At 38.6% G+C, this 26,802-nt stretch overlaps 1 protein-coding gene across 1 annotated transcript in view; it reads right to left on the bottom strand.

The window, feature by feature from the left end:
• The window catches only part of gap43 (growth associated protein 43), a 261,535-nt gene that overhangs the window by 175,912 nt on the left and 58,821 nt on the right, over positions 1 to 26,802 (bottom strand). Inside the window, exon 2 of the mRNA XM_048540771.2 lies at positions 9,056 to 9,650. Coding sequence (XP_048396728.1) covers positions 9,056 to 9,650 — 595 coding nt within the window. The remainder of the gene's footprint in view (positions 1 to 9,055; positions 9,651 to 26,802) is intronic.

Genomic DNA, 26,802 nt, shown 5'->3' with positions numbered 1-26,802 from the left:
GTCAAAAGCCATTTTTACTACCTTATCTACATGCACTGCCGCGTTTATTGATCTGTGCATCCATACACCCAGATCCCTCTGCATATCAATATATCTGTGCCTTAAAATATTTGATAGGTCGAATGGACTAACACAGTTCTTATATCTTATGGTCTTATTCAACAAACTTGTCCCTATCATTCTCTGGAGAAGGCAGCTACTAAGAACAAAAAAAAGAGACAAAGACTGAATGGCACAAAAACAACTACACTGAGGAACAAGTAGAGACATTGATAGAAAAAAACAGGTTTACTTTCGGTCCATTTACAATGTTGCATAAAATCAACTGAATTTGACATGTTTGCTAGTTGGTACAATGCTTCTGTCATTATACAGCAGCATATCACCATGAGCAATGTCACAGGAGATTCAGTGGTTATTCAAACTTTAAATGTATTAAAATTGATTTGTCCTAATCCTGTCTTCATTGAGTCATGTTTAATGTTATACTTATCGCCGTTAGTTTTGTTTTGACAGTGATAAGCAAATAATTTGTTTTTAATCTACATCATTCTTTTCTTTTCAGTGAAGGTGACTGCTACTTTGTACTCTGCATGCACTGTTGCTGCCTTTTCTCATTATGACTAGTAAAATGCCTCAATATGACAGTGTGCAAATCTGCTTATGAAATATCTGAGCTAACATTGCTCCTTCATTTAAAAGCTTGGATCATATGACTGAATTATGCTCTTGATAAGAAGGGCTGCCTGACAGGATTCCAAATTTGAAAAAAAAAGAACATCATCTCTTTCCAACATCCTGCCATCTTATGAATAAAAGTTATTGTCAATGGGACTCTTTTCATGACCTAGAGTATGACCCATCACAATAACTAGTATGTCAGTGTCTTTTCTGCATTTTTACCTTTCTCTACTACTGTAAGAGTTCATGAGCACTGACAAGTCATTTGGCAGCAAGCCCATCTAATTGTCCTTCATGGGTGTACCTCAATGATACTTATGAACAAGTTATTCAGGCAAGTATTTCAGAATATATCCATTTCTTGTTGTGGTTGGTTCGCTTGCTAAGCTGGTTTGTTAGTTCCGCAGACATTTCATTACCCTGCTGGGTGACATCATCAATGCAGCTGCTGATGAAGCGCCGTTGTGTTTTCCGACCTGTTATTTAAACTCTGGTGTCTGGTGTCAGTTTCATCACATCCAAATCCATGTGCTTCAGCAGCAAGAATTATGTAGTACTAATAAGTGCAATATCCTTTTTTTTCTGCTTCTCTTACTAGAAGGTTTTGGGTTTAACCTCTTGTTTCCCAATTCCCCATAATGCTCTCCCATGACCTTCCACTATTCCTTTAGGATCTTCTACCCAGTAAACGTTTGATTACACCACCTGAAACCTTTATCCACCATTCCTTTCAAATAGTGTGCTCAAACTTGTTTATAGCATTCTAAGAATCATGGATAATGGCCTGTGTTTATTATTGCCTCATAGGTCAATATTAATTCCTCACCAACATACAAATGAGATTAATTAGTTGTTTATCTAATTGTTGTTTGTAGGAAATTGCTACAAATAGCATTGCTATTATTTACTTAACATGCGCAATAATTCCTCATATGTGGGGCTCAGCAATGCAAATCAGCCTGAAGACGTTACTTGATTGAAAATAATTCTCTTATCGCCAAATAACTTTTATAACATGGCACTGTTGCTCAATGGTCAGCATTGCTGCCTCAAAGCATCAGGGGCCTGGGTTCAATTCCACCTTCAGCCAACTGTCTGTGTGGAGATTGCACATTGTCCCCACATCTGCGTGGGTTTCCTCCGGGTGCTCTGGTTTCCTCCCACAGTCTAAGGACATGCAGGCTAGGCAGATTGGCCATGCTAAATTGTTCATAGTGTTCACGGATGAGTTGATTAGGTGAGTTACGGGGGATGGATCTGGGTGGAATGCTTTCAGGGTCAGTGTGAACTTGTTGGGCCGAAGGGCCTGTTTCCACTCTGTAGGGATTCTAAGAAACAATCACAATCCATGGTTAGCCCTGTTGATTTGTAGGTTTGCATTTACTGGATGAATTCATTAGTTTTTAACCAGAACCAAACCTTTCCTCTCTTTTCTAACAGACATCTACTCTATTAATTTACATATACATTCAAAGTTAAATGATCTGAATTCACCTTAGACCCTCCAGTTAGCTGTTTTAGTTTCCACTCATCAAATAATCCCAAACAAGCATTGATATAATGCTTTAGTCGAACAAATGTTGTCACGCATTGCAGAGAAATGTGATAGGAATGGGGAAGGGTGAGATGCTACATCAAAAGGATTGGTAGAGGTCACTATAAGGTTGTTTGAAGCAATGGGTTTTAAGTTGAGTCTTAAAGAAAGGAAAGGAAGTGGAAAGGATTGGAAAATGTAAGGCTGAACAAAAAATTCTCATTCTGAAATACTAGATCAAAATCCTGGACTCTGCAAATAACTTTCAAAAGTTTGAAGTTAAGGTAGCTGGGCTACGCTCTGGGAAAATTCCACAGACAGAGATAGCTGCTTTGAACCATTGTTCAACCTGAAAATCCGATTCACACCTCAACTGTAAAAGAACAATTGTCAATACAGTGTGGATCTGGAGGAACACAGCAGACCAGGCAGCATCAGAGGAGGAGCAGGAAAGTTGATGTTTCTGGTCAGGGCTCCTCTTCAGAATTGAAATTCAGAACAGTTCTGAAGTCTCAACCCGAAACGTCAAACTTTCCTGCTCCTCTGATGCTGCTTGGCCTACTGTGTTCATCCAGCTCTACACCGTATTATCTCAGATTCTCCAGCATCGTCAGTTCCCGTCTGTCATTGATTTACTTATATTTATTAAACAATCACAGCTATTTAAACATTCACAGCCATATACAAAGTTAAACAAAACAACTTGACCATTACTGTTGCTGCCACTGTATCATTATCAGCCCATCAACCAGAATTAATAACATTTCCCAAGTTTAAATGTAAAATCAGCAGGATGATTTAACAGCTTGTGTTGTGTTGCAAAACTAATTCTAAATCACATGGATGAATTAAAGCAAAACATCAACACTCATCTCAATTTAGAAACAGCATCCATGATCAACTGGGTAATAGACTGACCATTTCGAATATAATAACAGACGTAAGTTGTAATACTGAGATGATAATATTGAAACACACAGCACAAACAGATGTTGTGGGTGGAATGTGTTTATCTGCATGTAACTTTGAGGACAGAACAACAAGAATAACGCTTGTCAACATTTAGTACCAAGGCCTGAATCCAACAAAAGAAAATCTTTCCAATCTGATAAGTGGAACTACTTAAATGAGATGAAACTAGTGCTAAGAAACTTGGTGTGCAACAGACATTTGCAAAAAGTCAGAGTGATAGCATAAGCCATAAAAGATACATTTTAAAAAAAGACTGCACTAAGGCAGACTAAGGCAAATTGCTTCAGATTATGTTTATATTTTTTTTTAGAAAGTGATTGCTCGCAAATATTTTGTGTTATGAACCAAACTGTGAAAAAGGGTGATATCAAAGATATGATTGTTTGTACCATTTTCAGTGCAAAGTGTTTTGTCCAATAAGATTCAAAGTGCTTGGTCCTCTGTGGCTCACGCAACTTATCTCATGCAATCTTCTACTCTCCACTTCAATAATTATGCAACCAGGGTCTTCAATTTCCAACTGGTGAAATCACATTGCAGGAGAGGTGTAAGTGCTAATTACTGCTGGGACATCATCTTCAAGTGCCTTACTTAAAGCCCAGATGCACACTTCATCACCTCTCCTGCTCTTGCTTCACTATTCCCTTCTCTTCCATTCACTTGTACCATGCTGAACCACAAGATTTGTTTCATTGCAAGGAAAAAGCACAAATCACCATACGACTGATCCCCAGGCCCCAAACCTCACCTTGCCTGATGTCACTGCAGCAACCTGCCTAGCCTACCGATAACTCCTGGGGTGGTTGTCGTGGAACAGCAGGACTGACTGTGGACCAGTCCCCAGACTGCAAGGGCACGGACCTAAGGCTCTGGCTGGATGAAATGCATGGCTGACTGACCATGACCAACACCTGAACTGGAACTGAATAAGCCAGTTGACTGACAGTGTTGGTATCCCCTGACTGACAGTAGTTCCCATTCACCCCACTAAACACTGCTTCCTTTTGACATTCACCCATGGCCATGTGTGTGACGCACGTGCAGTGTAATTGCCATGGAAGCTGCTGGCACATGCTGCAACAATGACACTGATGTAGGCCAGAGTCACACAGTGTCAGGTCCACATCCTTGACTATTCAGTGTTCCCCACCATGAAAAATTGCCTGTCTCTCTTTCTACACTAAAAAGCAATGCAACACATGGAGTCTGATGGCTTCCAAGTAAGCACAAAGTCAAATCTTTAACAGCAAGGTTCTGAAGCATATTGACAGGAAAGTCAGAAAAACTCTTCTCAACATTGTGATGTTTTCATTCTCACTGTATTTTCCCACCTTTCTTGCTATCGCCCATGCCAGATCAAAGGGTGGTTCATGGCAGGATAGGGCGGGGGGGGGGACATTTCAGTGATGCTGCAGGGGCACAAAACCGATTAAACATTCAAGCAGAACGCAAGAAATATTACTACAATTTGGGACGATCGCCATATCTCAAGGAAAAAAAAAATCACTTTTAACGCAGGCATAGTTTCACAGGTGAGAGGAGTCAAGTGTGCATTTTTTAAAACTTTTTTTTTGAAACATGTGGTATCTTTGCTATCTAGAGTGAATCTGAATTTCCCCCTAGGAAAACAAAGGCTCGATTTGTCTATCCAGATCCAGTCATAAATGGCTCCATAAGTTCAACATGGAAGGCACTCATCTGTGCAATATGGAATCTTGGCAATGAAGATGGTTGTATTAAATTGACAAAAAACATAAATGAAACAGAAAAGCAACAATTTAATGCATATAGTTGTAGTGGGCACTTTGAGAGTTAGTGTTTGAAGGTGAGATTGTCAATATTTAGGAAAGGGAGCAAGTGGCAAGGGAACAGTGTGGGCACATGGGATTAACACTGCACAATTGGAGAATAAACATCAACATGCATTAGACAGAATAAACAATAGGTTTATTTTTAAATATTCTTCGCATGATGCAAGTGAAGAGGGAGGGAATACTGTCAAAGGAAATTGGCTAAAATGCAACAAAACAATGTGTAACTCATGAGTGTGAATTTGATGCAGTCTTAATAAACTTGAGCAATTCCTCACTGTAGGATGCTGCAATTTTGGAGCTGGAAGGTTTGAATGAATCAGAGGCTCTGTATTCCTGTTCACGTTAACATAAAAGATTTCTTTGTCCCATTGATTCCTCAACCAAGAGCTTCAAAACAGATTAATTAGTCATGTATCTCTGGGGTGCAGCTAACAAAAGGATGCCTATTTATTCTCTTTTATATAAAAAGTTGGATTTTGATTTTTATAATTGTAAAAAGCTTTGGGGAAGCTAGTGTTAATTCTCACCTCAGAGAATTGTATATTATGCTAATACCCTCCCTGAAATATAAGTACTTAAATATATGCTTCAGGAGGTAATTAAACAAAGTCCTTCAATTATCTCCGCCTTAATTATGTATGAGCCAAGGTGCTTGGCTATTCGTGGAATAGTACTACTTCTGGTGATACCTATGAGGACAAATCTTTCCAAAGCTAGCACCTTAAATGATTTATTTTGTGCATTTTTAATGTGATAATTTCTTATAATTTTGAAAAAGAAAACAGAAATTCCAGTTGAATAAATTACATTAACTATTGTAATTCAGACTTTTGACTGCTATAACATGTTGGTTAAAATCTGACATTCCTATGCATGTTAAATGTTTAATCTGTTAACCTTAACAACTGGTAAGCAAAGACATCTCTTACAACATCATGAAATAACATCTCAGACATTAGAATTTCACCACCTTCATTGTGTATGTTACCATATGTTAAGGATAACATACCAGAAGTATAATTTTGCATAATTTTTCCTTAAAGGTACCTTTTACTCCATATTACTAATATAATGCAAAAAGATTCAATTTAATGTTGTCACATTGGTCAGTGATAAGTTTGTTAAAAACTGTATATCAGTTACATACATGCCAAATTATGTTACTGAGACAGACCGGATAATAAGAATTGATTTTATTTATTAGAAAACAGAATGCACAAAACAAACAAAGCTTCACATACATTTTAAAATGCTGTCAACTTTTTCTTAGTATTTTACTTTAACCAACATATTTTCATAATATTATGCCACAGTTTGAAACCAGAATTTGAGTTGAAATGGTTGCACACGAATGAAGGAACAGAATTTTTATCGTTCATTTTGGTTTGCACTCAATTTGCAGATTTATAAACTGATTGTTAAAAATTAATAGGCATTAAGTGTACTCTAAACACTATCCACTCCACAATCTGTTTGTAACAGCTTCAAAACACGTGGCCCAAATGCTGTTATAGATGCTTCTTACCAGGCTAAGATTTTAATGTCTCTTAAGTTGAGTTCCTTGGTTCTTGGCTCAAATGGCTTACAAAACCTGTGTAAGGGTATGCACCTTTGGATGTGCTCAAATAACTCACGTTTGTCTCAGATGGGACTTTCAATAATTGCTCATTTTAAAAAGCTAGAGAATACATAATGAGTCTTGCAAGCAATATCTGTACATCAAAACACTGGCTTTACAGCTCACAGTTGTGTATAATTAATTGACCCCTATAAACTTGCTGGGTTTTTTCAGTCAAACTTCAGGTTCACTATAAATAAATGTCACAGATTAGTCAGGGACTGGAAACATATATTTTTGCAAACTGTACAGTATTAAAACAAATGGTAGACGTGGCATTCTGAGAAGCCAGGTATATTAGTTCTAGCTTCAGCCAACATGTAACAGTTTTCTAGCTGCATGAAGGACTGTGACAGTTCTTTTTGCTATTTAATTCTAATTATAGTACTAAATAATTTTAAAAGCGAGGAACAATATTGTGAGGACATTCTGATCACTCAAAATATCTTTGAAAAATTATACAGCTTTAGCTATAAATTAGAACTGTAGCTCTCAATATGATTATGCTGTATACTGTTGTAAAAAATAAGAAAACAAGAGTACCTATTGCTTAGCGACAGCTGGTAACAACAGCCTTAAAAAAAAACAGGTGGTCAATTATGCTTAACTGAGAAAGCCAGCTGCACAGAATCTGTTATGACAAAATGCCCCCCTAATGGTACTGTTCAGCCATGTGGCAAAATGCTTAAATGTGCTTTCCTGAAGTGCCACTGCCGAAATTTTCCAAATTAAGCCCAATTTGAACAAAATCAAAAATCCTACCAAGTCCCACCACTATCTCCTTCCCTGCTCATATACATGGAAATGTTTTGTTTAAACATGTGCGAGTGCACATCTCTGTCGAACAGCTGGCAAAATATGTTTTGCCTTGGCAGGGATTTATGGTCTCAACCTGGGAGCTAGATGGATACTGACATCAGATCAGAACAGATTACAGTCTTCTGCCAGAAATGTCCTGTTTAGATTTGTCCATCTCCTTAATGCAAATCAGCATTTTAGAATTTCTCAAAAAAAATTGAGGATGGTTATTCAGGCAATAAATTACCCACTAAAAATGATATGCTTCCACTGATTGTATCTGATTCCAAAGTGAGAATAAATAAAAGTCTCAGTCACTTGTCAATTTTAGTAATTGATTGTTCTCGAAATGTTCTAGGAATTTGAATCAAACTTAATGGTCAGTATAAATAAATTTTATTGGCTGTTTGGGAATTTGAGACTCTTATTGCAAACCACACATCATTATAAGTATCTCAAGTATTGGCTATGATCTTCTCAGAGGAGGTTTTTGAGTTCATTGAAACCAAATATCTACTGGGCAGGATGAATTACAAATATCTACTCTGCTCATTGGATTTATTCTACTGTATATACACATGCATATGAAGAAAATTCAATCGGTTACAGAGCTCAGATTGAGGGTGATAAATCACCTTGACTCCTTGTTACTCATGTAATACTGCATACATGCATTTGTTTTCCATGTTTCAGCTGGTGGACTGTACGTAATATGGCTGATTATATGAGAGATTTCCTAAGAAAATGGGAACATAGGTTACAGTGAATAGTAACAGCCAGTTGAAATAGGGACATCACAGTGGGTAACGTCAGAGATCACAGGCAGCTTTAAGGCTAATTTCATATTCTCATACAAGTATATTTAGATCAGCTTCTGAAGTGCAATAGGTTAACAAGGGAAAAGTAGTTATAGATGATTAATGGACCACATTGAAAATATAATTCTGTTTAAAACAATTCAGTTGTCATGATAGTTACATACCAATGCTTATCTCTTACCTGACTTTGCAATGTTTTTACTAGTCTCGGAGATCTTATGAAAATAATTTGGACTGGGTCAAATTACCACTGCAATCATTCATACCCGATTGTTTTATTTCACAGACAATAAAGTACAGAACTGCAAATCCTTGAATCAAACTGGCAGTGTTGCTACAGTTACATGGGAAATGTATATGTATGTACATATACATATATCTTTCAAATGTGCTCATGTATAAATTAATACATTACATATATTTTCTCAGCTCCACAGTTAAGCCTGACTCAAAAATTCAGCTGTTGCATGGATATATTTATCATATTAAAGTGCTGACTAACTATTCTGGATGTAATGTGATTTTAAGAGGAAATTTCTAACTTTCAATGATCAATCATTTTCATACACAAATTTATCATTAATTTGGTAGTAATTATTGGCATCTTGAAGAAAAGCTATTAATGAAAGCATAACAGTGCTGTCAACAAAAGATGATGTTAGAGAATGTTTCTGCATTGACAATTGGGAAAGTTATCTAAAATGGCTGTGTTATTTATTGTTTTAATGTTGATCATAAAAAAGTAGTTTGTTTTTTTTATTTTTGTACATGGTTTATAGCTTAAGGTGTTTTCATTAAAAAAAAGTTTTGAATTTCTTACCTGTTTTCTCTGGTGCTGTGCTACTAGCAGCTGTCTCAGTTTGAGCCTTTGTTGCTTCTTCACTGGCCTCAGTGGCAGGCACTTCTACTGGTTTCTTCTCCTTTTCCTGGCTGGAGGTAACATTTGAAGGTGGAGTACTTTCAGTGGCCGTACTTGCGTCGCTTCCTGTTTCCTTGACATCCTTTTCACCATTCGTGGTCTTTTGTTCTGTCACTGCTGCCGTTGCTTTTTCCAAGTTTTCCGTGGGAGCTTCTTTAGCCTCTGATGCCTTCTCAGCATCAGAGGGGGTTGCCTCAGGATTGCTTGTTGGCTTTTCTACCTCTTCTGTTTTCCCTTCAGAACCAGATGTAGCTGGTTCCGTTGCTGTTGCCTCTTCCTCCTTAATGGGCTCTGTTTTTTTACCGTCATCTTTTTTCTCTGCGTCCTCAACTTTTATTGCCACAGCTGACTCTCCTTTCTTCTCCCCCTTCAGCTTTTTCCGTGTTATGTGGCCACGGAAGCTAGCCTGGATTTTGGTGGCAGCCTTGTGAGCCTTGTCTTCAGGTTTGGTAGTCTCTTGCTCAGCTTTCGCATTAGCATCATCATTCTTTTCAGCCTAGAATCAGAGTCACAAGAAAATACAATTGTTCAGTCAAGTACAAAAAACGTGAGTCACTTTACATTGCCTTATCATTGTTCCTGACACACATTTAATGCTCTAAGCTTTGTATATTTGAGATTTCTAAAGCCATTGTTTATCCTATTTTAAACCCCATCTAGATGGTTTAATTTAGCACCAATTTTGTTTAACAGGCACAAAGAAGCAGAGTGCCTAGAATGCCAACAGAAAAAAAAAATGGTTGCGTACGTACTGTCATTTTCACAATACAATGCAATTTTCAATCAGCATCGATGAACAGTGGTGGGAAATTTAGAAGACTATCTAAAGCAGTAAAGCCAAGAGGTACCAAATGTGCTGCAAGATACATATTTTACCAACTTCAGTACATATATTTGCAACATCCAAACAGCTCGTCATCCACCTTCTATCATAGTTAGGGATTCTATGATAACTTTAGTTATAAAGGCACAGTTAGATCCCTTCGAATCTTAATTAGGCTAATATAGAAAGGTTTCTCTGATGTAAAATACATTAAATATAATCAAACATCTTACTCAAAGTCAGAGGTTTTACTTTTCTAAGTATCTTGCTTAACAAGCAAGTGAAGAACTGAGTGTATGGAACATTCTTAGGCTGGATGATGGAGGATCAAGTACTTTCAAATTAATCCTCTTGCCTTATATAAATAATCGTGTCGAGTTTCTGGCATTGTTGTGCCTCCAGAGAACGCTTACACACTGAATGTTACAGTTTCTAGCCTGCATGCCTTACTATCAGTAACTATTAGCCAAGACCCAGAGGAGGAGGAGGAGGAGTGAGAAGACAGCAGGAGATTGTCTGATCTTAGCTGGCAGCAGCTATTGCCAGCATTCTGGAACCAGGAGAAGCACTTCTGTTTCTTTGGCTTTGATGAAGTTTTAAAAATCGCATTCACCCTTTCAGCGAGAACCATTGCTCTGCAGTCAATCTCGTCAGTCAATCTTAAAGGATCAAATCTCAAAACCTTTCTGATCAGGACTGCCCAACTTGAAAGGAAGATTCCAAAACTGGCACTAACCCCTCCATTAGTTTATGCAACAGGCCTAATGCTGGTTTAACATTTCTGCTTATTAAACATGGCTCAATGCAATTTCATGCCAGCCACTTTTCAGGTGTCCTTGAAACTCTAAACATTGGACCCTAACATCTCTCCTGAACAGTATGGTACTAATTGTCAGACTGTGCCCCGTACTTCTACAATCCACAACCAGCGCAAATAGTTTATCTTTCCTGTGTTTTCCTGAGAACATCTTGAAGACTTTGATTAGACCACCTTGAATATTCTAAAATTTAACGAAAACAGGCTTGATTTGTATATTTTTTCCTCATAGCTAAACCCCTGAAATCCAGGCATCATTCTCGTAAACTGACATTGTACTCCTTCCCAGGTCAATATATCCTCCAATGCCATATCTGCTCACAGTACTCCAAGTGGGGTCAAACAAGGAATATATAAATCAGTGAGAGATAATGGGAACTGCAGATGCTGGAGAATCCGAGATAACAAAGTGTGGAGCTGGATGAACACAGCAGGCCAAGCAGCATCTCAGGAGCACAAAAGCTGACATTTCCGGCCCAGACCCTTCATCAGCAAAAGGGGGATAGGGAGAGGATTCTGAAATAAATAGGGAGAGGGGGGAAGCGGATCGAAGGTGGATAGAGGAGAAGATAGATGGAGAGGAGACAGACAAGTTAAAGGGGCAGGGATGGAGCCTGTTGAGATGAGTATAGGTGGGGAGGTAGGGAGGGGATAGGTCAGTCCGGGGAGGACGGACAGGTCGAGGGGGCGGGATGAGTTTAGGAGGTAGGGAATGGAGGTGCGGCTTGAGGTGGGAAGAGGGAATAGGTGAGAGGAAGAACAGGTTAGGGAGGCAGGGATGAGCTGGGTTGGTTTTGGGATGCAGTAGGGGGAGGGAAAATTTTGAAGCTTGTGAAATCCACAGTGATACCATTGGGCTGCAGGGTTCCCAAGTGGAATAGGAGTTACTGTTCCTGCAACCTGTGGATGGCATCATTGTGGCACTGCAGGAGGTCCAGGATGGACATGTCATCTAAGGAATGCGAGGGGGAGTTGAAATGGTTCGCAACTGGGAGGTGCAGTTGTTTGTTGCGAACCGAGCATAGGTGTCTTCCGCACCTAGACTGGCCCTAAACCTCACCTCCTCCTCCGTTACATCGATGACTGTATCGGTGCCACCTCATGCTCCCAAGAGGAACTTAAACAGTTCATCGACCAACACCTTCCAACCCAACCTCAAGTTCACCTGGGCCATCTCCAACACATCCCTCACCTTCCTGGACCTCTCTGTCTCCATCTCAGGCAACCACCTAGCAACCGATGTCCATTTCAAGCCCACCGACTTCCACAGCTACCTGGAATACACCTCCTCCCACCCACCTTCCTGCAAAAATTCCATCCCCTATTCCCAATTCCTTCGCCTCTGCTGCATCTGCTCCCAGGATGAGGCATTCCACTCCCGCACATCCCAGATGTCCTCGTTCTTCAAAGACTGCAAGATCCTCCCTGCAGTGGTCAAGAACACCCTCAACCGTGTCTCCCGCATTTCCCATAACTCATCCCTCACACCCCATCCCCGCAATTACCACTAAAAGAGAATCCCCGACATCCTCACATACCACTCCACCAACCTCCGGATACAACGCATCGTCCTTTGACACTTCTGCCATCTACAATCTGAACCCAACACTAAAGACATTTTTCCATTCCCACCCTTGTCTGCCTTCTGGAGAGACCACTCTCTCTGTGACTCCCTTGTCCGCTCCATGCTCCCCTCCAACCCCACCACACCCGGCACCTTCCCCTGCAACCACAGGAAGTGCTACACTTGCCCCTACACCACCTCCCTCACCCACATGCCAGGCCCCAAGATGACTTTCCACATCAAGCAAATGTTCACCTGCGCATCTGCCAACGTGGTATATTGCATCAGTTGTACCCATTGTGGCTTCCTCTACATTGGGGAAACCAAGCAGAGACTTGGGACCGCTTTGCAGAACACCTACGCTCGGTTCGCAACAAACAACTGCACTTCCCAGTCGCGAACCATTTCAACTCCCCCTCCCATTCCTTAGATGACATGTCCATCACTGGCCTCCTGCAGTGCCACATCGATGCCTCCCGAAAGTTGCAGGAACAGAACTTATATTCCACTTGGGAACCGTGCAGCCCAATGGTATTAATGTGGACTTCACAAGCTTCAAAATATACCCCCCCCACCGCATCCCTAAACCAGTCCAGCTCGTCCCTGCCTCTCTAATCTGTCATTCCTCCCACTTATCCCCTTCTCCCACGTTAAGCCCCACCCCCATCTCCTACCTGCTAATCTCATTCAACCCCCTTGACCTGCCCGTCCTCCCTGGACTGACCTATCCCCTCCCTAACTCCCCACCTACACTCACCTTTACTGACTCCATCCATGCCTCTTTGACCTGTCTATCTCCTCTCCATCTATCTTCTCCTCTATCCATCTCCCTCTCTCTCCCTATTTAATTCAGAACCCCCTTCCCCTCCCCCATTTCTGAAGAAGGGTCTAGGCCCAAAACGTCAGCCTTCCTGCTCCTCTAATGCTGCTTGGCCTGCTGTGTTCATCCAACTCTATACCGTGTAATCAAACCTTATGAGACAATGATCATTGTTCCCAACATGTTTTCAGATTAGCACTTGATTTACATGGTCTACACTTATTCCCAAGAACCAAGTCAAGCAAGGCATCCTTTCTCATGTTTCGGTAGAAACATATCACTGTAGAAAACTTTCCAAACACAATCTCAGAATTATTTATTTCACTCTTTGCTCTTTATTCAAGAACTATCCAAATTAATGTTTGACAATACAACTACTGTATAATTCCTGCAGATTTGTTCCTCCGCATCCTTCCTAGGTTTTGGTAAATACGCTTTTTTTTTGTTCATCAAACTGAAAATATTCTGTCATTGATCTTTGAGACATGTTCTCTCTCCAGTACGGTCACATTCTCCTTAATCAATAGCTCTTTCCCCCCCGCCCCCCCCTTGCAAGCTATCATTCCCTTGCAATGCTATCAAGAAGCACCTGTAAAGGAATAACTGCTCATCGTCTCAGTTTGCATTCCAATGGGCCACCCAGCTCCAGAACTTAATTCAGCTCTGATTCAAATATGGACAAAAGAACTGAATTTCAGAGAGTGACTGTCCTTTCTTACACATCAAGTCTCCTTTGCTAGAGATCATAGCTTTGCAAGGCACTATAGTTTGAAGGGACAAGGGCAGCAGATGCTTTGAAACATCACAATCTGCAAGTTACCCTCCAAGTCACACACCTCCCTACATTTGGAATTTTATTGCCGTTTTTTCCACAGTTTCTGGGTGAAAATCCTGTGTTAGAACATTGTTTCTTCATGTGCATCCTTACACCCCAAGACTGCATCTCACCAAGAACAGCTACAGGACAATTAGGGATGGGCAATAAATGCTGATAAAGACAATGATGTCTATATCCCATGAATGAATAATAGAAATTAAAACAAAACAAAGATAAAATTCAGCCACCCTTCTCTCTTTCTTAGATGTTTTGAAATATTTCATGTCTATATAGATTTAAAAACCAGGCTACTCTTCTCTGCATTAGATCTGTGTTATTGCTACATCATGTTTTCACTTAACTATCAGTGCCTGTAACACAGTAAACTTATTTATCATACTCTGCATTCACTTAAATGCACAGTAACCTTAATTTAGATTTTATTACTTTCTCTTTTACTGTGAACACGTCAGTTACCTTCCAACTTCCTACTCTGTTCCCACTTGTCTTTTGTAATATTCTTTACGCCTTGGTAATTCCTCTCTAGCTTTCTATCATGATTCCTGCATCACTGCCAAGTCAGTTTAACCCACCCATTAGAATTCACAAATCATCCTGCAAGGAAATTGGTCCTAGTTCTATTTAGATCTAATCCATCCGGGCCATCCCGTTCATATCTCCACCATAACGCCCTATTGTCACAGAAATTTAAAATCTTTCCTCCTGTACCATTTTCCCAGTCAAAGACTTATCTGCTATATCTTCCTATTGCTAAACTCACATGTGAATGATACGGGGAATAATCCACAGCTGAAAACTTCAGCAGTTCCTTAATTCTGATTGCAGGATCATGTCCCTCTTTCTGTCTATATCATCGGTACCAATTTGGGCAAAGGCTGATGGCTGTTAAACCACCCCTCTCATGGTGCCATTCAGCCAATCAATCAGTTACATCCTTTCCCTCGGTATAAGGATGGCAACATACCATTGTGAATTCATGTCTGCAGCCACCGAACCACCCATCTCTTTCTGTGTTATCAACGTTGTTTGCCAGTGTTCTTCACGTTGCAGCAAACATTGGAAAAAACGTTTATAACCACGAAAAAATGGTGTGAATCAAACTGGTATAAATCAGGAAATTAGAAATACATGTAATAAGGGTAATACAGTAATCATAGTTGACAATCTGTTGTAATTTAAAGAGTACCAATGCTGGAAAGGACAAATTTTTCGAATGTCTATGAGATGTTGAATGAAATTGTTGAATGTATTGAATTGTTAAATGTTGACGAATCAACCAGGAAAGAGGCTACTTTAAATATAGCATTAAAGGGCTAACTAATAAACATTGTAAAAGATCTTTTAGGGAGGTACGAGCATAATATGCTGAAGTTTTTCATTAAATTTGGAAGTTACATAGTTCAAACCAAAATTAGTGTCTTAGACCAAATAAAAGGGAGCTACAGATATGAGGGGCAATTTGGTTGTGTTGGACGGAGAAAATCGAATGAAAGGTATGACATTAGATAGTCAATGACTAGTATCTAAAGACATTATGTGTTTTACAACAAACCAACATTCTTTTAAGAGACCTTTCAGTGCAGGTTCATTGGTCCTTGAAAGTGGAGTCACAGGTAGACAGGATAGTGAAGAAGGCATTTGGTACACTTGCGTTTACTGGTCAGTGCATTGAGTAAAGGAGTTAGGATGTCATGTTGCAGCTGTACAGGACAGTGGTTAGACCACTTCTGGAAAACTGTGTGTAATTCTGGTCTCACTGCTGTAGGAAGGATTTTGTGAAACTTGAAACGGTTCAGAAAAGATTTACAAGGATGTTTTTGTTTTTTCTGAGGAAGGGTCTAGGCCCAAAACATCAGCTTTCTTGGTCCTCTGCTGTTGCTTGGCCTGCTGTGTTCATCCAACTCTACACCTTGTTATTTTATAAGGATGTTACCAGGTTTGGAGGGTTTGAACTATAGGGAGAGGCTGAATAGGTTGGGGCTATTTTCCTTGGAATATTGGAGGCTGAGGAGTGACCTCATTGAGGTTTATAAAATCATGAAGGGCATGAATAGGGTGAATAATCAAGGCCTTTTCCCTGGGGTGGGGGAGTCTAAAACTAGAGGGCATAGGTTTAAGGTGAGAGGGGAAAGGTTTAAAAGGGACCTAAGGGGCAACACGTTCATGCAGAAGGTGGTGAATGTACGGAATGAACTGCCAGAGGAAGTGGTAGGGGTTACAATTACAACATTTACAAGGCATCTGGTTTCGTATAAAGAGTAGGAATGGTTTAGAGGGATATGGGCCCAATGCCGGTAAATGGGGCTAGATTTATTTAGGATATTGGGTCGACATGGACATGCAGGACTGAAGGGTCTGTCTCTGTGCCATACAGCTCTATGACTCTGACAAGAACTCAACCGAAAAGAAATGAGTCAACTTGGCTAGCAACAGAAGTTAGCGATTGTACAAGGCTAACCGGGGAGGCCGATAGATTTAACATAAAAGCAGTAAACCCAAGGATTGGGAGCAAATTAAACTTCACAAAGAGAACCAAGAAGCCAATATAAATTAAACGAGAATTGAATTTGATTGTCAACTAGCAAGAGCCCCAGAAAGGACTCACAAATTAGGTATCCTCAGTAGTCAGTAAACTATGAATTTATATAGCTCATTAATAGACTACTTTTACATTTTGAGTGTTTCAATTCGAAGAATAAACAGTAACACAGCTTTGTGCTTTTAACAAGCTAACATGTTCATTTTCTAACTGAACTATTGCAGTAATTATTCAGACAGAGATTCATAAATTAATTTGTGACAGGGACAAAGGTATTTTGCCCACTGCGTGTGCATAGGTCAATGAACTAATGACACTAAATCTCCCTGTATTCTCGCTAGTGTACTCCTGTCCTTCCTATAATGTAATGACCAGAACTGCATATAACACTCCCATCCTGGTCTATATTTCATAGAGTTCCAAATTGCCTTACTTGGTCTTGTATACTGTGCCACAACTAATAAAGGCAAATTTCCCATATCCTTCTTAACCACATACTTGTGCTTCAGGGATAGAGGGTTTGCACATCAAGATCCGTCTGATCTTCACTACTTTCCATGGTCTTGTTGTTTATAGTGTAATACCTTGCCCTGTTAACTCTCTCTAAGTGCTTTACCTCACATATTTCTGGAATGAATTCCATTTGCCATTGTTTTGCCCATCTGACCAGTCCTGCGGCATCTTCCTGCTGTTTATAGCTATTCTCCGCACCATTTACCAACTGATTATTTCATGTCATCTGTGAACTTCTTGATCAAGCATTCTACAGTCATGTCCAAATAAGTTAACTTACATCACAATAAGGAAGGGTCTAAACAACAAGCTGTGCACATCCTACTGGGTATAGAGATCCAGTCACAAAAAGTTCCCACTACCATTATGCTCCGTTTCCTGCTTTTTAGCCAATTTTGGATCCAGCCCAGAGTTGAAAGCAATGATCCCTTTAAGCCTGAGATTCTGCTCACTCCAATCATTGTGCATATGCAATGACATTCAGATCCAGAAGCTGCTGCTGTAAGAGGACCTCAGAGGTCCCAGCAGTTGCAGGATAAATGAGTGAAAATAGTACAGGATGATGGTGTTTAGGTAGATGATCACTCATAATCTAAAACGGTAGAAGAGTCACAAAAAGGTGAATGATCTACTCCTCTTCCTAAGTTTCTACAATTCTTCAGCATCAATGGGCTTGGTATTCACTTGATTGTCTAATAAATTTATACAACAAGAAAGTCAGTTTTCAAAATGCCACGTTGATGCAGTAAAGTTTACTTTTCTGAGATTAATCTTCGGGTCAAATTAGAAAGGACCCAAAACCACAATCAAGCTTAAAAATTGCATGTAATGGGAAATAGGAACATGCTTGGTTCCAAAATTCCTTTAAAATATCTAACTTATAATTTCACGAAATCCATATACATAAGAGAAACACTTCATTAACATGCAAACCATTAATCCTCATGAAATATCAGAATAGCTGCCATTTATTTCTCCCAAACTTCCTATTCTGCATTTATTTTCCATCGCAGTTATTGCTTGTATCATTTTCTCAGCTTATTTCAATTGTTTGTCTCTATTACAACTCATTAAATGAGGGCCGATAGATACACCATTGACTGTTGTGCGCTAATCACCACAAATTTCATTATTGCTTTGGACTCAAAAATAATTATTTCCATCTTAATATCAAACAAAAATTTGAATCAGCAAACTTCAGTCCTTCAGTACATTTCTGAATACCTACATGTGAAATAAGCAAAATGAAAAATAGCTAAGAGATAAAATACTTCATTTTAAAATCTCCTCACAATCAACAGAGAAATATTTCTGCTGAAACTTCAATTACCTCTCTTCTGAACAGAAGTATTCTGTGGTTTGATTGTATATTCTGGTTGTTGCATCAAGTTTTAAATTGTGACTAATTTCTCCAAAACGAGAGGGTGCTTCAAGGATCTTTAATACATGTGCACCTGCACTATACAATGTAAGACAGTTTTGTCCACAAATGTTCCAAAAATGCAAGCACAGAGCGCAATTAAACAAATGACCAATGAGATTTAAAGCAGCAGCTGGAGGATTAAATAAGAGAATTAAAGAAGGTAAATTCAATGGAAAATCACATATGAAAAATAAACAGAGAAACATAAGTTTTTGTTAAGAGAGTGCATGAAAAAAGACTCCACACTTCTTCCAATTTTCATTATTGGAAAGGTTGCTTACCAGTAATTAATAATTATCATATTGTTTAAACTGTACATACAATACTAATGACCAATCTAAAATATCTTTTCCTATTGTAATGATTATGTCTCTGTATTTTGTGTTCTTAGAAACTACAGACTAAAATGAGAAATAACTTTTTTTTAAAAATAACTAGTGTTTGAAAGAGTGACTGCTGTTTTGAAAGCAAATGACCTGATATCCAAGGCAGCAATTATAAACAAGTGTTTGTCAAGCAGTGAATTGCAGGCCATCTGGAGCAAAGCTGTGTTCTAAAACAACCTTTGTTAACAACAAGAGATTATTTGGTCTGTGCTCTGATGACAGTAATCAATGACAGGAAATGTTTTGCTTGCTAAGAATGGTGTGATTGGTTCTTGGATGGTTCAGCAGTTTGGAACTGGAAACAAGTTGCAGAGAGAGAGAGAGAGAGAGAGAGAGAGGGAGAGAGAAATGTACAGATCCTCTCCCGGTCCGGAAGCTACATGGTACCACAATTGAAAAGTTTAAATCACAAGTAAGCAACTACTTTTCTTACAGCAGATGCTGTGAGCTGTGGCATTTGAATTGCTAAATCAGAGGCATATTTCAAGTGAATCATTCACTCTGTCCATCTCACAAACCAGTAGAAGTATCCAGAGAAAAATATCTGAACACGGGACCTGGCTAGTTGAATAAAGATCATCTTAACATCAGAACTGCAAAGTAAAGATGCCTGAACAGACTTTCCAGTTTTTCTACCTCCACCAATAATCTATTCCCCTATTTGTGTGCCTGCATATATACAAGGGGGAGTTTTTTTGGGTGATTAGAGATTTAGTTTGTATTATATTTGTTTACCTGTAGCAGAAGTCTAATTACTTGTAATAAACACGAAACCTTAATTAGTATAGAAACCTGGAATATATTTTCTATCAAATTTGGTCTGAAATCAGGTAAATCAGGCCATTCTATATACATTTCTTTTAAAAAAAACTTTAATATTTGTTGTTAAATGAAATGAACTCCCTGATACTCACTTTATAAATAACTAGTAATAATTTATTTATCTAACTCTAACAGTGATCAAATTAACAGAACAACTAACAAATCAAATAATTCCCTCCAACTGCTAACTATTCTGGAAAAAAAAACAAAATCCTAATGGGTATGCTGTTCCAATAAATACAAGTACCCCATTTATAAACCAAATAATAAGAAAAAAAAAATTAAAAACTTAGATTCTCAAAGCTACGGTCAAGATATATTTTCCAAAATACTCTGTGCCTTTTCCAATATTCTTCAGTCAGGAATTTTTCTTTGTCGAATTGTTCTATCAGGAATATTAGCTAAAGGCGCTGTAGTTCCTTTTAGGTGGCGTTTAATCACAGATCTTAAGATTTCTGTGAGAGCCACAGTTTTCCACTTCCGATGGCAGTTTAATCCCACCCCAATTTTCAAAAACCCTCTTCTTATATACCCTTGAGGACCTGATAATTTCCTTATAAAAGGATTGGTCCTAGGTTGACAACACCATCAATTTAAATTCAATTGGTTTTCAGTCTCTAAGTGCCTGGTTTATATTAATTCGCTGATATTCAATCTGGCTGTCTAACATCAAAATAAGTCCACACTGCCATACGATACTTACGATTCAGTTTCAGAACTGTCTGTGCATCTGCAGCTGCTTGCAGACATTTTTTTTAAATCTCCAAGCTTAGAAAAGCACATCAACTGTCAAAGGGACCATGCACTCTACCCCACCCCATCAATTTTTCATCAAATTCTAACATCCTGCCTTCCAATTCACAAGTACTCTACCCAACTTTGCAACACATTTGATATGATTCTGAGAATAGCAGGGTTTGATTTACAGCACATCACCACAGTGAGTCGTGACGTTCCCTTAAGTTGCACCAAACAAATGCAGCAAATGAACAATTTTCAAATGCACTCTCATGGTAAGCCAAATAGCATGATGTAACTTTTATAAAGCTAATGGAATGGTGCAGCAAATTTTGGCTCTTCATATTTTACAACACAGGGACAATTCAACTGAAGTTGTTGGACCATTTTATTTGTGCATAGTGGTGAGTGATTTTAAGGCAGCAAAATCTGGTCATTATGTTTCCGTTTAATTCTATGATGACTGAGCTACCTTGCCTTTGATGATAATTAATGGGTATATAATCATTGAGTGAGAATAATCATTTAGCCCAAATAATACTCTGTCAGTGACCCATGCACATTTGTTGACTCAGGAGGACAAATTAAATATTCTATTTTCCAAAAAAGTCAGTCATTGTCTCAGCATAGTACATATTATTTTTTATATATTAGCTATTAGAATTAGTAACTATCCAGTTCAGCTTTCAAGATAGTACTGTTATGCAGTAGTTATATAATAGCACAAGTAGAACCAATCTCTATAAAAATAATACATTTGGAGCTGCATGCACTAAAAGTGGCAACAATGATACATATAAATGAAACTCTACCCATACGCTATTGATAGCCAACGAAGTATTTGGTAACTAGAAAGAATCAAGAAAATAACCAGCAATTTTTGGTTATCGGATGATATACTTTAGTAGATTTACTAACCCACTGTACAGTTTTGCTTTTCCAAAATATTTTCCAAATTATAACAAATGCTGAAGTAACCCGACAGCAATAAGAGTAACCCAATAATCGCATATCACAGTGGTGTGACATTTTATGCAATATTAGCCATTAATCGAATAGTCAGCTAACAATATCATGTATTACATGGCTATCTTACTTATAAGATCATGCTTAATGCCCTTTGACGAGACAATATAAAGTGATCAGCAGAAATCTACATCTTACATTTAGCCAGGTTTATGGGCTTAAAGTGAGGTCAAAAAGTTAATAGAGAGCCTACTTAAATGTCTATGATTTGCTGTCATTCTATATGACAGTATTGTCATTGAATCACATATTAATGTGTTCCCCTAAAAACAGGGGAACAGAAACAACCGAACAAGATTATTCAGTGCCTTGAGCTTGCTCCATCATTCAGTTAGATCCTGGTTGATCTATACTTCAACAACAGCAGCTTACTCTGAGAAAGCAGCTTTAAAATAGTAAAATGCCTCACTCCATCTACCTACGTTTACTCCATATTCTTCAATATCCTTACCTAAGGGAAGTATATTTATTACAGTCCCTACATGTATCTAAAGCATTTTGAAGGGTAGTGACAGGGAGTTTCAGATTTCTTGGGCTGGATTTTTAGATCCTGATGCATTTGGGAACAGAGACGCCTGGGTGTGAAAGTTGTTTTGTTTTTGTTTATTCCTGGAAATGGGATGGGGGTGGTGATTAGGACAAGGGAGATACTAAGGCTGCATGGAAAAAGCTTCACAATGGCAGGTGTGTGGAGGTAGGGCAGTGTGGGCAGGGTTATGTAAAAAAAACTCATTCATGGAATGTAGGCTTCTCCGGTTAGGCTACTGTTTTTTTTTTATCCATTCTAATTAAGGAATGTTAAGATTCACTCACATTGCTGTCGATGCATAATACATGTAGGTCAGGCTGGATAAAAATGACAATTTCCTTCCTAAAAGGACATCAATGAACCAGATAGATTTTTACGACAATCGACATTGGTTACATGGCCACTTTTTAAACTTTTAATTCCAGATTTTTATTGAATTTAAATTCCACCATCTGCTACGGTGGGATTCAAATCGAGGTCCCCAGAAACTTCTAGATTATGAATCCAGCAACAACACCACAAGGCCATGGCCTCCCTCAAGTCCAGCTGGGTTCCACAGTTACCTGCTCCACCATGTGGAGGGGGCCCCTTCATCCTATCAGCAGTAAAGGCATTTTTAAATAAACACTTGATGCTTTTAAAAGTGTGTCTACTTTTGGGATCACCCTCCCCTCCCATAACTGTGCAGGCATCCAGTAAATGCTTTCAAAACTAAACGGTCTCTTAAGTCTCTCCAGCTTAAAACACCCTCCCCTTCATCCCTGATTTGTCAGCTAGCCTGACCGAGCTGATCATTATTCGACTAATTCAGGGTAAAGCACAGATTGTTTTCACACAACGAACACCATTTGAGAATAACAGCAAGGTCCTGTAGCCAACAGGGAAAAAGAAAACCCTTGCCCCTTTATGCAAAACAATTCAAACTCAATTTAGTTCTTGAATTGACTCACTGTAAATTTAAGTTTAATTGAACCATACATTTCAAAAATAGACATTATGAGGAAGAGAAAATTTAAAAAAAAGGTAAAGGTAAAGGGCTGGATTCATCTAAGAAATGGCTGAGTAGATTTTTATTTTTGTGTGTCATGATAAAGATCACGATATTTTGTTGGCAGTGGTTGCTTCAAGTATACTATTTTATGGAGATTGATTGCACTTGTGCTACTAAATAACTGATGCTGAATGACAGCACTATCTTGAATCATGAGCTGGATATTTCCTCATGTTAATTACCAATACACTTAGTATACTGAGACAATAAACTTTTTGGAAAATAAAATGTCTCAAATACTTTTTACTACTCTTGAATTAACAAATGTGTATGAGTTCACTGACAAAGTACTATTTTAATTAATGATTATATATCCACGAATAATAATCAAAGACAAGGTGCTACAGTTCACAGAATCACTACAGTATGGAAACAGGCCATTTGGCCCTGTCTCCCTACCCTTTCCTCTGTAACCCAACACTTTCCATAGCATACACACCTAATCCATACATCCCTGGACACTATGGGCATTTTATTCACATGGAGCTGCCTGACAGAATGATTCAGTTAGGCATTTATTTCAAAACATTTTTGACTGGTTTAGAATAGAGTACCATCTTTAGACCTGAGAAAATCCTGCTTAAATTATATTATAATGTCACTGGTAAAGTCTAACAGAATAGCTTTGTGAGAAACAAGCTTGTGCACTCCCAAAATACACCAGAGACCTAAACAACAACTTCGATATTTATGATAAAACTTCAGTGTCACAGCTCCAAGCCACTGTTTCTTACTGAGAACTCTACATTATTGTTTGTGTGGAGTGGGGTTGCCGAACTTCAGCACTTCAAGAACGATACTAGATTCAATTTTGAGAAATGACTGTTGTGCAATAAAATAAAGATTTCAGTTTACTACAATAATGCTACCCTTCAGCAAATCTGGAAATAGGAATAAAGGAGTATTGCCAGTCACTCAGATTGTTGATATTACAATGGGTCCAGTAATTGATAATGATGATTATTTGTATTTATCACAAAATCACATGTTAGGTATTTATCCGTCACCAGCAGCAGGAAAAGGAACACAGAACTGTCTGTGGCTAAATATATCTCGTCAAATTGGACATCAAAGAGGAGCACAGGTCAAAATAATGTGTTCTTCTTCTATATATCATCACCATATAGTGATTAGGTAATTCTAAACTGATTGAACAACTTCTTTCTTGGAAGTCACTTCAGAATTCCGAATCAGCAGTAAAAGCATCCAGTCTGGCTTTTGTTAGGAACGGCCTTCAGGGAAAAGGTACTGAATCAAAATAAAACAAAATGAATTAAATTATTCGAAGAAACCAACCTGAAAAGTATTACCTTAAATAAACGATTAACAGCACAGATTATTTCAGTGAATCAGATTGACAGGAAACTATATCAACTACATGAGAAAACAATAATGTTCACTGATACTTATTGTTTTCATGCCTTTGTCTTGATTTTACTTTGCTTTGACATATTTCATAAGAAGCATCCTTTCAGAGAGCTAATGCCACCAACAATCACTCATCTCCTTGCCTTTACCATAACTGGCTTCCCACTGCTATATTGGGAATAGTAGATTGTGTTACTGGACTGGCAATCCAGTTGTCTGAAGGTACAAATTCAAATCGAAACTACAACAGCTGAAGAATTTCAATTCAGTTAATTAAATAAATTTGGATTTAAAACTATATATCTAACCACCTGACTGTCATAAAATCCTATCTGGTTCACTAATTCACTAACGACCTATATGTGTCTCCATATTCACAGTAATTGGTTGATTCTTGACCTAATGGCCTAGAAAACCACTTAGTGGTACCCAACAGCTGTGGCCACATAATAATTACAGTAAATAAAATCAAAACTGTTTGTATCTGGACTTTGGATTCAGATGACAAAATCCCATTAACCCAGCAAAATAACATTAGCTAAATTGGGAACTGTTCTACAGAATACTCAAAATACCTGGCAGTCACACACACTGATTCACGTCTTATAGTGACCAGAATACGTCTTTTCAAAGAGGGTATAAAATCAATACAGAGAGCCATTGAAAGTCCTTAACATTCAATCTGGAGCCCATCGAGTCTCATACCATCAGGTCGAACATTGATAAGATAACCTCTTGCTGATTGACATCAATCCTCACCCTCAACTGATGAATTAGTACGCCTCCATGTTGAGCACTTGGAAGAAGGTAACAAGGTGACTTAATTTACTCTGGGTGGTAAAGACAGTGGTTTTGCAGCATCGTAGCGAACAAAGCTGGCTGAGTCCTGAAGTACGTGACTGTCAGACTGGGAAAGCAGAGGTATGAGAGAATCAATAGGCTAGAAAAACTTCCTTGACCTTGTCCTCATCAGTTTACTTGTCACAGATATATTTCCCCATGAAAATACTGGTAGGAGTGACCTACACACAGTCCTTATGGGAATGATGACCTGGCTGCATTCTGAGGGCACATTACATTTTTTTGTTGCCTTACACTTACCAGGCTAAGGGGTTGCTCTCTCATTAGAATGTGGTGGTGTTTAACTTGACGATTACCATGCATCAGGTGAGGAGAACAATCGAGAGGAGAGTCTATCGTGGTCCTCAGCCATTACGAGAATTGAACCAACGCTGATCGGCATCATTCTGCATTGCACACCAGCCAATTGAGCTAAACAAACCCTTGTACTGCCCTATCACCATGGTAGGTAGGATACATTTAGGAACAGATCAAACTGTGTATGCATGAAGTGCTGTTAGCCATCAACAGCAGCACTGTATTCAACCACAGTCTTTACAAATTTTTGAACTTGCTCTGCCGATACAATATCCTGCCTCTGAGCCAGGCTGGATTTCCAATCCAAGACTCAGGGGCCATGGCAGATGTGTTAATAACATGACCAAACAAGCTGATTATCAACTTTCAAACTGTTCCAAAAATATGCCAATGACAAGCGATAAATGTTTTGTGGCCAGCCATGTGATGGAAGGAATTGGAGCCTCTATCACTATTATTCATGTATCATGTAAAAATAGACATTGCCACTGAAACCTGAGTTATGTGGACTGACACTGAGTATTCTGTAATACACCACCTCAATACTATCAAGCCAAGGAGCCAGCCCTGGTTCAATAAGGAGTGTAGAAAAACATGCAAAGTGCAACAACAGGCATACTGAAAGATTATCTGTAGCTATACAGTATACCAAACTGCAGAAGGAGCATTTTACAGGCAAAGCTGAGCAATGCTACAGCCAAAAGATAATTTCAAAGCTTTGCAATCCTGCTACATCCAGTTGCAATAGTGGACTGTTCAGCAACTAATAAAAGGAGAAATCTTGAATTGTCACAATTTCAAACAATGATGGAGTCTGCTACATGATTGCAAATGACAAGGCTAAAGCTTCTTCTGCCAGAAATACACACAGTGAATGCTCAGCCTACTCCTAAAGTTTAATTCATACAAGCTACTCTTTATCCAATTCCATTCGTAACCAATGAAACATACATCTTAGAACCATTTTTAAAAGCTTCAAAAGCTTTCCTTCACACTCTCTTACTTTCATTTGAATTTAATTCACCACATATTTTGTTTATGGTGAAGAATTATCACATTTTTCATAAATGCTTCATGCTACTTTACTTTGAATTTATATGGCTCAATAACAAAAGCCAATAAAGTGCTGTTAAACTTAACATTTAATGAAAGGCCAAGCAAATATTCCTTTTTTTTTGAATAGGCATTTTGAATATAAATGGATAAATATTTTCCTGTTTGGTCCTTTTATTT

Source organism: Stegostoma tigrinum, chromosome 12 (assembly GCF_030684315.1).
Source record: "Stegostoma tigrinum isolate sSteTig4 chromosome 12, sSteTig4.hap1, whole genome shotgun sequence".
NCBI lineage: Eukaryota > Metazoa > Chordata > Chondrichthyes > Orectolobiformes > Stegostomatidae > Stegostoma > Stegostoma tigrinum.
Note: the sequence above shows the minus strand (reverse complement) of the source record. Positions and strands in the feature narration are given on the sequence as shown.